The sequence below is a fragment of the Canis aureus genome, chromosome 1, assembly GCF_053574225.1.
Source record: "Canis aureus isolate CA01 chromosome 1, VMU_Caureus_v.1.0, whole genome shotgun sequence".
Lineage (NCBI taxonomy): Eukaryota > Metazoa > Chordata > Mammalia > Carnivora > Canidae > Canis > Canis aureus.
In genome coordinates, this window is record NC_135611.1 from 71372967 (window position 1) to 71386382 (window position 13416).

At 35.2% G+C, this 13416-nt stretch overlaps 1 protein-coding gene and 1 long non-coding RNA gene across 7 annotated transcripts in view; one reads left to right on the forward strand and one right to left on the reverse strand.

The window, feature by feature from the left end:
* The window catches only part of ERCC6L2 (ERCC excision repair 6 like 2), a 154650-nt gene that overhangs the window by 39405 nt on the left and 101829 nt on the right, over positions 1 to 13416 (reverse strand). For all 5 annotated transcript variants that reach the window (XM_077903784.1, XM_077903777.1, XM_077903793.1 and 2 more), the window contains 2 exons: positions 9504 to 9603; positions 2579 to 2731 (listed from right to left, as the gene is read on the reverse strand). In XM_077903784.1, coding sequence (XP_077759910.1) covers positions 2579 to 2731; positions 9504 to 9603 — 253 coding nt within the window. The remainder of the gene's footprint in view (positions 1 to 2578; positions 2732 to 9503; positions 9604 to 13416) is intronic.
* Positions 1 to 13416, forward strand: part of LOC144317517 (uncharacterized) — a 31392-nt gene that overhangs the window by 1341 nt on the left and 16635 nt on the right. The gene's annotated exons all lie outside the window — the stretch shown is intronic.

Here is a 13416-nt window from a genome sequence, read left to right on the forward strand (position 1 = left end):
CAGAATAGAATGTAAGTTTTTTATAGGTAGGACTTTTTGTGTATTTATTCATTTCTGTATGCCTAGCTTTAGGATGTATAATACCTGACATTTAGCATATACTCACTAAATATTTGTGAAATTAGTTCTCAATATCTATCTCTAAAGGGAAACTTGATATAGAGAACAAGTCAGTGCAAAGCAGAACTAAATTGCCTGGAAATCATCAGATTAAAAGTGTTTTATAAATAAACATTTCTACATCTTAAAACATTTTAAAAGGAATTTTCTATAATCTTTAAAAATTAAAAATATCTCAGGAAGTGAAATAATTCTTTTTTTTTTTTAATTAAGTTTTTAATTTTATTTTTTTTATGATAGTCACAGAGAGAGAGAGAGAAGAGAGAGAGGCAGAGACACAGGCAGAGGGAGAAGCAGGCTCCATGCACCGGGAGCCTGATGTGGGATTCGATCCCGGGTCTCCAGGATCGTGCCCTGGGCCAAAGGCAGGCGCTAAACCGCTGCGCCACCCAGGGATCCCAAAATAATTCTTTTATTCTGAGATATATGCTTCCATTATATAGGGCTTGGAATAATAATATTTTAAAACATTGGCCAAAAGCAACATGAATCTAACTATGCCTGAATTAATTATCTATCTATCTATCTATCTATCTATCTATCTATCTATCTATCTATCGGGAGAGACATTTATTTTAACCCGTAAACATTTGGACTGAATAATTTTAAATTCTGGCTGATAACACAAGAGCAATTTTATTTTTATTTATTTATTTTTAAAGATTTCAGTTATTTATTCATGAGAGACACAAGAGAGAGGCAGAGACATAGGCAGAGGGAGAAGCAGGCTCCCTGCAGGGAGCCTGATGCAGGACTTGATCCCAGGACCCTGGGATCACGACCTGAACCAAAGGCAGATGTTCAACTACTGAGCCAAATAGGTGTCCCCAGAAGAGCAGTTTTAATTCAAAATTTAATACTGCGGTGCTGATGATGTGCCTACTGGTAAGAAGTTAAGCACATGTTACCACAAACAAAATATAAGACACGGAGAGTCCTGTCATTAATAAACAATCCTGGAGGAAAAATAAGATATACTTAGGACAACCAGAAAACAAGAGAACTTTCCATTTAATAAGTTGTCATACTGAATGTCTTACCCTAACATTTCCTTAAGGGATAGGTTGCTATTCTGATAAAATATAGAACTTGAATATTTGATAAATGACAAAAAAGAGGATAAGTAATATAATACTAACAAACTTCATAGGCAATAATTTCAAATGAGAAACACAAATAGGAGATGGTATGTTGGGTACTGCTCTGAGAAGGAAGTATATCTGAGGGGGGCCCCGAAATACTAACAAGGCTACTTTATAAAAGAGGAATGGGAAAGAATGAGTCCATGAAAGGGCATATTCAAAAGAAGAAAAAGGTAGAGGAACTTATTTTTAAAATTTATTTTTAAGTCATTTCTACATCCAACATGGGGCTTGAACTCACGACTCTGAGATCAAGAGTTGCATGTTTTTCTGACTGACTCAGACAGGCACCCCAGGACAGGGGGGACTTCAAATGGGACACTCAATTGAAATCAAATAGTTACCATAAAATTAAATTCAGCAGTACATGAGGTACTGCGTAACAGTTGCAATATTCACAGGATACACACATACGTGCCTCCTCCTTAGCCATCTTACCATGCTTACTGATATTACATGTTCATTATGTAAGTATTCTCTTTTACCTCTTGTCAAGATGGTCTAAGTTCTTTAAGCACAGGGACCAATTGTTCTTGACCTGTTTTTATAAAACTGATGAAATCAATAAAGTATGTGAAGGCTTTACTACAAAGTCCTGGAAGTTAAGGAAAATGTCTTTGAGTTTTCTGAGACTCATTTTCCTTGTCTACATGATGAGGGGATTGAGAAAGAGGATATTTCAGGATTTTATGATACATCAATATCGACTAGAAAATAGGCTAATACCCTTAGTATCCTGATATATCAAAGAACTTAAGCTAGGTTTTAAAAAAAAAAGATATAAATTTCTGTTTGAAGAATAAGAAACATCTGTATGCTGAGGATGAACATAACTGGGAGAGTCTGAAATATTGGTGTGGAATTTTTATTGGGAACAGAAAACAAAAATCTCCATGAGACATGAGAGTGTATCTCAGGGAGTATTTGGTAATTCTTAATCAAAACACATTTTATATTTTTGTTTATTTAGGAAAGTCTCTCCTTTTTTTTTTTTTTTAGTTCCTGACTTTAGCAGCTGTTTTCAAAATAATATACTTTTCTTTCCAGTCTGAAAATGGTCTTGGAGGTCATACTATCTAATATATGTATCTGTATTTGTATATATACATTATTTACAATTATGCATAGGGAAATCTTAGCTTAGAGGTACAATAATTAATTTATTTTTCTAAAAGTAGAAATCCTAAACACAGGCATTTTTTATCAGGAAAACCACAAATTTCTCTGAAAAGGTACTAGCAATTATATTTCAAGTTTCCTGAGGAAGAAAACTATATTTAAAACATTACTGAAAAGATCAGGGAACAATTTCACACCTCTAGGATGTCCCTCGTAAGACAAGACCCTTGAGACCTTAGTTTGAAGAGATTATAGACCCCAAACAGCTCTCCTCGATGCTCTTTTGATCCTTGAACTGCTTCAAAATATCGCTTGGCATTTTCACTTCCAACCACCACACAGTGAAGTTGCTAAAACAGAAAAAACACAAGATATTTTTGAAGTGTTTGCTCCAACAATATGTCAGAATTTCCTGGCATTCTCTGTATATACACAGCTTTAGCTGGAGAGGCAGAATCTCCTTAGGGAAGAAAATTTATTTTAATTTCCCTGGCAGATGTTGCCATTATGGTGAAATAATAGTAATTGGGCCAGTTTTATTGAAGAAGAGATCTTGAGATTTTACATTTCCTATTTTATCTGTTTTCTACCAACTGAATCAAGATCCCATCAGTATGCAATATTCACTTAATGTAAAATGTTTAATGATAAAAGCATACATTTGAATACACTTTTCTCCTTTCAAGACTCATTAAAATAGGAGCTACAAAAATCATCAGTATTTCACCAAAGTTAAATTACAACCTAAGTAACTGAAACATCAAATGGACCTACTTTAAGGAAAGCTAACACAAGGAAAGACCTTACTCTTTTAACACTTGAAGGTCATGAAAGACAAGTAAAGCTTGGGTAACCACTCCAGGTTAAAGAAAACTAAAGAGACATGAAAAGAAATACTCTATAATCATTATCCTGGACTGGATCCTGAACCAGAAAAGAAAAAGAAGAGGTGAAATTGCAAGGAAAATTGGTGAAATCTGATTGAGTTTTGTGGATTACAAATTAATGTTGTATCACTGCAGTGTTAGTTCCTTGATTTGGATAACTGCATTTTGGAGAGGAAAGTAGGGGTGGAAAGCAAGTGCAGAATGACACACAAAACTGAGTGCTTATATGCATAAAATTATTTTTATATGTATATATTAATAGGAGAGTGTCCTTCCCCTTGAGGGAGATACACACTAGAAAACTGAGCAGTGATAAATCTGCAACCTTCTCTCAAATGGTTCAGAAAAATAAAGATCATGGCTGAAAGAGAAAAGCAAATGTGATAAAATGTTAACAACTTGGGAATTTGGGTGAAGTTAATTGGGTGTTCTTTGAGCTATTCTTGCAATTTGCAATTCTTCTGCAAATAAAAATGTATTTCTAAATTATATGAAATACAATGATGAAAGGTGAATTTCCGAATGCCAAACTTTAGAATATATGAAATGCTCTAAACATGAAGGAGTATAGTTTCTATGTAAGTGATGTTTTTATTTTTTTTAAGTATAAAATATCTGAATGCAATATTACAACAAATGCAAACAAAAATATCAAAGTGAAAGAAAGCCCATCTTGAATAATACCAATCATCTTTTATCAGTCTTGGTAACATTGTGATATTTAGGCATATCCTTCCAGATCTTTTTTCACTGTAGTTAAAGCTATTTATATATACACATATAAATAACTTTATGCATCAATATAATTGATGTACTTGTTCTGCAAGTTGGTTGTTTTGGTCCCACTTAAAATGTCTTAGAGGTCACTTGATGGGATGAGCACTGGGTGTTACACGATATGTTGGCAAATTGAATTTAAATTAAAAAAAGAATGTCTTAGAGGTCTTGCTAGAACAGTACATCTACTCTATAATTTTTTTTTCTGTTCTGTGCATCAGAATTTATCTTATCATCTTTCTACTACTGGACATTTAGGCTGTTTTTTTTTTTTCATTTTTTAAAACAAATACTAACAATGCTGAATATAAATCCTTATCATCCTTCACTGTATGTATATGAGAGTATTTCTGTCAGATAGGAAAAAAGTACTATGTGGTTTTTTTTTTAAGATTTATTTATTTATGATAGACATAGAGACAGAGAGAGAGAGAGAGAGAGAGAGAGAGAGAGGCAAAGACACAGGAGGAGGGAGAAGCAGCTCCATGAGGGGAGCCCAACGTGGGACTGGATCCCGGGACTCCAGGATCGCGCCCTGGGCCAAAGACAGGCGCTAAACCACTGAGCCACCCAGGGATCCCCGGTGCTATGTGTTTTAAAACGTTATTAACTTAGCCTATAAAATAAATGGACCAAGTTATATTCTCAAAAATAGCATGAGTACCTCTTTACAAATACCCCCACCAACAATGAATAGCACCAATATCCCTACCTCCCTAAACCCCCCCCCCAAAACCCCACACACCAAAAGGGGGGTATGCATACCACAGTATTGTCTTATATTCCTAGACTAAAACTGTAGTTAGGCATCCTTTCATATATGTGTTAACCATTTATATTTTTTCTTCAATAAAATGTCTAATCATAGTCTTTTTATTGGCTTGTGAAAGTTCTTTATGTACTATAGATGCTAATCCTTTGCTTATTATATATATGGAAATTTTCCTCCCAGATACTTTTTAAATTTGGCTTGTAGGTCCTTTGTCATGCAGAAATTTCACATAAAAATGCTAGTTAAATTTATTTATTTATTTATTTTTAAAGATTTATTTATTTATTTATGACAGACATAGAGAGAGAGAGAGGCAGAGATATAGGAAGATGGAGAAGCAGGCTCCATGCCGGGAACCTGACGCGGGACTCGATCCCGGGACTCCAGGATCGCGCCCTGGGCCAAAGGCAGGCGCCAAACCGCTGAGCCACCCAGGGATCCCCCTAGTTAAATTTATAATATTTGCCTTTGAGGCTGTATTAGTTCCCTAAGACTGCTTTAACAAAATGCCTCAAACTGGGTGGCTTAAAACAACAAAAATTGATTCTCTCACAGTTCTGGAGGCTAAAGTCTGAAATCAAGATGTTGGCAGGACCATGCTCCCTCTGAAGTTTCCAAGTGAAGACCCTTCCTAATGTCTAGAGGTTCCTGCCAATTCTTGATATTTTGGTTTGAAACCACATCACTCCAATCTCTGCCTCCTTCATCACATGGCATTCTTCCTAGCATCAGTTTGTATCCAAATTTCCTTCTTATAAGGATATCAGTCATGGCAGTAGGGCCCACTCAAATCCAGTATGACCTTATTTTAACTTGATTACATCTGCAAAGACCCTACTTCCAAATAAGATCCCCTTCATGGTAACACATAGGGCTAGGGCTTTAACATACCTTTTCTTTGGAGGGGAGCACACAATTCAACTTCTAACAAAGACTTTATTAAAGATTTTTACATTCATGTTCATAAGAGATATTGGTCTATAATTTTCTGTTCTTGTAATATATTTGTCACGTTTTGGCATCGTTTTTCTATCTTTCTAAAACAAGTTATGTGTTCCCTCGTCTTTTGCTTTCCAAAAAGAATGTTAATTGTTTGACAGAATTCACTGTCTAGGTTAGGATCTTGTTTTACAAGAAAGGCCTGAATTAAAACTTTACTTTCTTTGACCACATAAGGCATCATTTTCTCTCATTTGAAATGATAGCTCCTAAGTATCCAGAATCACTAATACGAAGTTAGATGTTTATCTAATTCTAGTACTATTATAGGTAATTTTTTTTTCTCTCCAGAAGGTTTATCTCTGGAAATTTAAAGGATTTTTCACTCTATCCTTTATGTTTTATAATAATAGAAAGATAGTGTAAGTGTAGATCTATTTTCATTTAGCACTCAGTGGGCCCATTAATTCTTGGATTCTTGTTTTCTATTTTTTATGTGCTTCTTTGAGTTTCTTTCCTTCCCTTCCTTCTATTCCCCTCTTTGACTATAAGACTAGTATCAGAACTTTTAGATCTAGCATTCATTTCCCCTAGCTTTTCTTACATGAATTCTATCTTTGTCTTTTTGCTCTGTAATCTAGAACAACTGTTGGCTCTTTTAGAGGAAAACTTTGCTCTCTGCTACTCAGGCTGTTTCCGGAGTTCTTCATTTTCTGGATGCTAATGGATTCCTTTTCTGGTAATCTGTTCTTATCTCTAGGAAGCTACAACCTAGGAGGGCAGAAGGAGAGAATCACCAAGCCGACTCCTCACTGAGTGCATATCCGGAAGTGGGGTTTGATCAATCCCACAACCAATGAGATCATGACCTGAGCCAAAATCAAGTCAGAAACTTAATGACTGAACCACACAGGGGTTCCTCTTACCTTTTGAAAAATATTACTTATATATTTTTAAAATCTTTTTTACTCTTTTCTATTAATTTTTATTTTCTCTGATGTTAATTCTTCTTCTTCTTCCTCTTTTCCTTTTTGAGTGCCTAGAATAGTTCCTCTGGCTCTTGTAACAAATTACAAACTTGGTGTCTTAAAACAAAAGAAATTTACTCCTACAGTTCTGGAGTCCAGAAGTCTGAAATCAGTATCACTGGGCTGAAATCAAGGTTTTGGCAGGGCCATGCTCTCTGTAGATGCTGTACAGAATCCATTCCTTGCCTCTTCTAGTTCCTGGTGACTGCCAGCATCCCTTAGCTTGTGACCACATCACTCCAATTTTTGCCTCTGTGATAACATTGTTTTCTCTTCTGTGTCAGATTTCCCTTTGCTTTTTTCTTATAAGGACACTTGTGATTTAGAGCCCAACTGGCTAATCCAGGCTACCTGCTCCATTGCAAAATTCTTAAATCACATCTGCAAAGACCCTTTTTTTCAACATAAAGTAACATTTATAGGTTCCAGGGATTAGAGTTTGATATCTTTCAGGGCCATTTTCATAGTGTTTCTTTTCCTAAACTGTTCAACAATTATTTTTTTGTTGGGTACTCATCTGTCTTCAAATACCTTACGTTCTTATCTCAGCCTATTGCAGTGATCATTTAGGAAGTGCAAGTATTTAATCTTCTAGGCAACAGGAGGGACTTTCTTCTCAATTTCAGCAAAATTCGGAGCTCTGTCTTGCTTCTTTGCTTCCAGTATTTCTATTTATTGTTCCTACTTGAGAACAGACACCTAACTTGCTACAAATGGGGTAAGATTATATGAGGCTAACCCATTTTGTTAGATCATCAATGATACACCAAAGAGGGGGCATTACAGTCACCCTACAACTCTCTTATTATTTTTTTTTTTTCTTTTTAGTATCTGTTGACTCTAACTTGGAATATCCAGAAGCTGCACCTACCTTTTTCAGTAGTCTCTTTCTGAGTTTAGCTTGGTTTCTTCCTTCAATCTGATCCCAAATGTCTTTTGTCTTTTAGGGTTCATTATAACTTCTGGGCCACAGAAAGAACTCTTCTTACTTTACAAATTTTTTATGTTTTTTTAAAACATCATTTTTTGGGGTGCCTGGGTGACTCAGTACATTGAATGTCTGACTCTTGGTTTCAGCTCAGGTCAAGATCTCAGGGTCGTGGGATCCAGCCCTGTGTGGGGATCCATACTCAGAGCGGAGTCTGCCTGAGATTCCCCTCTCTCCCTCTCTCTCTGGCCTTCCCCCTGCTCCTTTGCACTTGCTCTCTCTCTCTCAAATACTAAACATTTTTAAAAAATCATTTTTGGATTTTTCCCCCAAGGGATTTGAGGAATACTCAGGAAGCTAGTTAGTGTGTATGCCATATGTACTCTTAGTTCAAACTCCAGTCAACCTTTAAACCATATCTATTGCCTTTTCCTCACACAATTGCCATATTATCTTGATTTTTGCCTATTAATTTTATGGCTGAATCTTTCCTAAAGGGCTCATGCTTAAGAAATATTTTAACAAGCAACTTCTAAAAACTGACATAATCCTCATCTTCTGAAGTAATAGTATTATGCAATATATGTATACATACATATATATAATGTATATAAAATTGCTACAAATATATAGTAATGGGACAGAAAAGTTACACATGATTGTGACAAGTATTCTAAGGAACTGCTCCTAAGATAAAAAGAATAATGTTCTATTCTTTTCCAAGACTGGTTAAATATATCTGAACAAAATAATGTTCAAGCAGTTGTGCTATACCAAAAAACAAAAAGATGAAAGGTTTCTTACAGAGCTAAGTGCTTTAAGAAAAAACAAAAACTGCTGTGTACAATTCTATTCTTGGAATTAAGAAAACAGGATAAATTTAAGATTGGATCATTCTTAGGTTAACTACCACCACATGTGGCAGATGTTTGTTCTTAAATAGATGCCAACAGAATATATAGGGAGTAATTCAAATTTAACATTTATAATTAAATTGAACCTTATTCCAGATCTTCTCAAGTGAGCAATTATAAACTAAATAAATTTTATTTAGAGACCTAAATGGTGAGGTAATTGATACCCTAAGGATATTAAAGAGTTAATACAATTTCAGATGAACAGTAAAAGCATCAGCACAGTAGTCAGTACACTTGAGTTCTATTCTTAGAATTCCATTTACTGGGGTGTCCCTGGGTCCCACTTTCATTATGTACAACATGAAATGGTTACATTAGATATCTCTAAGGCATTTTCCTCCTAGTTGTCTTCATGTAATGGTACATATAGAAAATGGTAACATGAACACCTACCTGGGAAGAAGGTTTCTAAGGCTGGAGTTGGTTAGGTAATCTTGGTGCCCAGAGAGCTGTGAGATCAATGTCAGTGCACCTGTATCCCATCCGTGGCATACCAGTATGTTTTGGCCCACAGACTGGGGAGCTGTGACCTTGCTACTCAAATTGTGGTCTGCAGTAGTGTTGGCACTCCTGGGAGCTTATTAAAAATGTAGAATCTTGGGCTCCACTCAGAATAAATCAGAATCTGTAGTTTAAAGATCCCCAGGTAATTCATGTACACATTAAAGTTTAAGAAGTACTACTCAAAGAAAATTTCAGCTCTGAAGTTCAATGAACATAAGAATGTTTTACAGAATCTATTCTACAGTATTTTTCATAATCTTATTAAATTCCATATTATGTTAGAATAAAGTGAAAAACATATTTTACACAAATTTCTGAAATTTTTGAAATAGAAAAATATTTACTTCTTAATTAAGGGAAATATATTTACCTGCTTGTACACCTGTCGCAAGTACATGATCTCCTCCACAGTTCCCAAAGATATCAGCCTAAATACTTTCACATCCCTGCACTGCCCAATCCTATATGCTCTGTAGAAAGATTAAAAACAAAAGCCAACAAAAATCAAATGAAACAACTTTGGGTTCAGGAGGTAGCTTTAGGACAGAAAACTGGAATGTTACTAAAATTTTAATTTAAAAAGAAACGTATGCACAGTTTTTGTATGTTAATTATATATACCCTCAACTATTTAAAAGTGGGGGAGGGGAACAGTTAATCAACTGGCAAGCCTATAGAAATGCAGATTTGCAGCTCTGATTTCAGAGAATTCTGTTTTACTGAATCACTCAGTTGACTAGCCTCCCAGGTATTTCGACAGGGAACATTGTGCCAATAAAAACAATAACTAGATTCACCACACTGGTTAACGGTAGGTCTAGGCCTGGGAGCTTCTCTCAAGTGAAGGCTTTATTGGATGTTCTGAATGAAGTCACCTATTTCTAAATATTTGTTACAGTCATGGGCTGGGGCGGGGCGGGGGCAGGGAGTGGCAGGAATCAGGGGCAAGGCCATACTGCCTCATGCCTGAAACTTAAAATTTTGGGGTAATTTAGTTTTGACCTTGTAAAGTCACTCTATGTTGTTTTATCTGGTGCTCTCTATGCCTCCTTTACCCATTGCTCCTCACAGAGATGGTCTTTACTAGAGGGTATCCTGGGACCCTGAAAATCTTGCACCCACAGAGGGGAATGGGGGAATCCTGTGGCACAGCACAGCCAGTGTAAGTTACTACATTCTCACATCCATCCTGCAGCCTAGATACAGAGGGACTTACAATCTCTTCCGTTTCCACAAAGGAATAGAGCCTTAAAAAATTTTTTTAATGGAATTAAGGAAATGTTTTTTGGGTGTGCGCTTGGTTAATTGTTTGAATAGGAGTGTTTCTGCTAGAACACATATTCTTTAATCTTTACAAAAAAAAATCTTACAACATGTTACTTTGGACCTATGTCTCATCAGTGTCTAGGTCCATTAAGAAGGGATATGTTAACTGATGGTCTTTTTACTATGAAAATAAGTGTTGAGAAACTGTTACACAGTATGGAGGTCTATATCTTCCTTTCTCTCCTTGGTTCCTCCTGTCAGTCAACTGAAGGGCAGGGAGGGAAAAAGAAATGCTGTTCATTTAGTTTTATTGTCAACTAACTTAAATTGAGTACCAAAACACAGTACCCTGGGAGAAATAAGATATTAGATCTTAATGGCCTAGATGAAAAAGAACAAAATTAAAATATTGTTAAGACAAAAAAAAAAAAGTGTAGATTTTTCTGTGGCTTTCCTTGGATTAGTTTCCTTTACAGTTGTTAGTGATGAAAGTCTGGTTAACAGTGTGGGCTTTACAAATCAGGGTGCATGAATTCAGATCCTGAAATCGTTGGCTGTGAACTTGAGCAAGTTACTTCATTTTGTTGTGTTTCACTACCTTCCTCAATAGGTATAATAGTGCCTCTCCCATGAAAGCTTTGGTATCAGGGTGATGCTGGCCTCATAGAATAAATTAGTAAGCATTCCTTTCTCTTCAAGTTTTTGCAAGATCTTCAGAAGGATTGGTATTAATTCTTTAAAATGCTTGGTAGAATCCATCAATGAAGCCATCTGGACCTGGGGTTTTTTTGTTGGCATTTTTGATGATTGATTTGATCTTTTCATTAGTTGTAAGTTCTACTCAAATTTTCTATTTCTTCCTGATTCAGTCTTGGAAAGTTGTATGTTTCTTGGAATTCATCCATTTCATCTAGGTCATCCAATTTGCTGGTGTACAACTGTTTATAATACTGTCTTACAATCCTTTCTATTTCTGTAAAATCAATAATAATGTTCTCCTTTTCCTTCAGATTTTAGTTATTTCAGTCTTTTTTTTTTTCTTAGTCAATCTGCCTAAAAGTTTGTCAGGTTTGCTGATCACTTTGGAAAAAAACTCTTGGTTTTGTTGATCTATTTTCAATTGTTTCTTTAGTCTATTTCACTTATCTCTGTTCTAATCTTTATTAACTTTCTTTTGCTAGCTGGATTTAGTTTTTCTTCCAGTTCCTTAAGGTATAAGCCTACAATGCTGATTTCAGACCTTTATTCTTTTTTAAAGTCTTTACCACTATAAACTCTTTGCACTCCTTTCACTGCATTGCATAAATTTTAATACATTGAGTTTTCATTTTCATTTTTCCCAAGATATTTTCCAATTTCTCTTGTGATTTCTTTTATAACTCATTGGTTGTTTAAAAGTGTATTGTTTACTTTTTTAAAGATTTGTTTATTGTAGAGAGTGAGTGAGTGTGAGTTGGGGAAGAGCAGGGAGAGAGGGAGAACCTCCAGCACTCTGCTGAGCACAGAGCTTCATGGGGCTAAATGTGGAGCTCTATCTCACGAAGCTGAGATCATGATCTGAGCCGAAATCAAGATTTGGACACTTAGTAGACTGAACCACCCAGGCACCCCACACATATATATATAATAAAATATATTTAATATAAAATATATAATATAAAGTATAATTATATAATATAAATATATATTAATAAAATATATATTATACATATTATATATATATGTGTATATATATATATATATATATTTTTTTTAAGAGAGAGAGCACACAAGTGGGGCTGGGTGGGGCTGGCAGAAGAAGGGGAGAGAGAGAGAGAGAATCCCAAGCAGGCTCCATGCCCAGTGTGGAGCCCAACTTGGGGCTTTCTTTCACAATACCAAGATCATGTCAGCTGATATCAAGAATCAGACGCCTTACCAACTGAACCACCTAGGTGCCCCATTTAGTTTCAACATATCTGTGGATTTTCCAGAGTTTCTTCTGCTGTTGATTTCTAATTTCATTCTACCGTGTCAGGGAAAAAATACTTAAGATTTCAATCTTTTAAAATTTATTAACATGTTTCATAACCTAACATATGACTTATCATGGAAAAAAGTAAAAGGATGGATAAAGATATTCCACACAAATAGTATCATAGAGAATGTTCCATGTGCGCTTGAGAAACATATGTATTATGCTGTTGTCGGAAGGAGAGTTCTGTACGTGTTTGATAGGCCCAAGGTATCTACAGGGCTGTCAAGTTTTTCTTTCCTTACTGATCTTCTGACTGGACGTTCTATTATTGCAAATGGAGTACTAAAGTCTATTACTATTAGTAATAGTCTAACTACTATTGCAGAGCTATTTCCACTTTCAATTCTGTCAATATTTGCTTTAATATTTTAGAGCTTCTTTGCTACATTTATAAGTGTTATAGCTTCTGGGTGAATTAAATTAAGAATTACCATTGTATACTATCCTTTGTCTTTCATAACTTTCACTTTCAAACTGTGCAACTAATATTCACCTTAAACTCAAAGTGAATGTCTTCTACACAGCATACAGTTGGCATATGGTGTGTTGATGTTTTTTAAATCTATTCTGCCAATCTATATCTTTTGGAGAGTTGAACCCATTTACATTGAAAGCAATTAACAATAGGGAAAGACTTACTTTTGCTATTTTGTTTTTTGTATCTCATTGCTATTTTGCCTCTCATTTTCTCCATTACATTTTCTCCTACAACTTGATAAGTCTCATTGTGAGTCTCTTTGGGTTTATTCTACCTGGAGGTTGTTAACCTTCTTGTATTTATATACTCATGTCTTTCCCCAAATTTGAACATTATTATTTCAGTCATTATTTTTTCAAATAGCTTTGTCCTTTTCTCTTTCTTCTTTTGGATTCCTATAATGTGTTTATCATTCTATTTAATATGTCCCATAAAGTCCGTAAGCTATGTTCATTTTCCTTTGTTCGTTTGTTTAGGTTTGGTTTTTGTTGTTGTTGCTCTTGTTGTTCTTTGGGGTTTTGG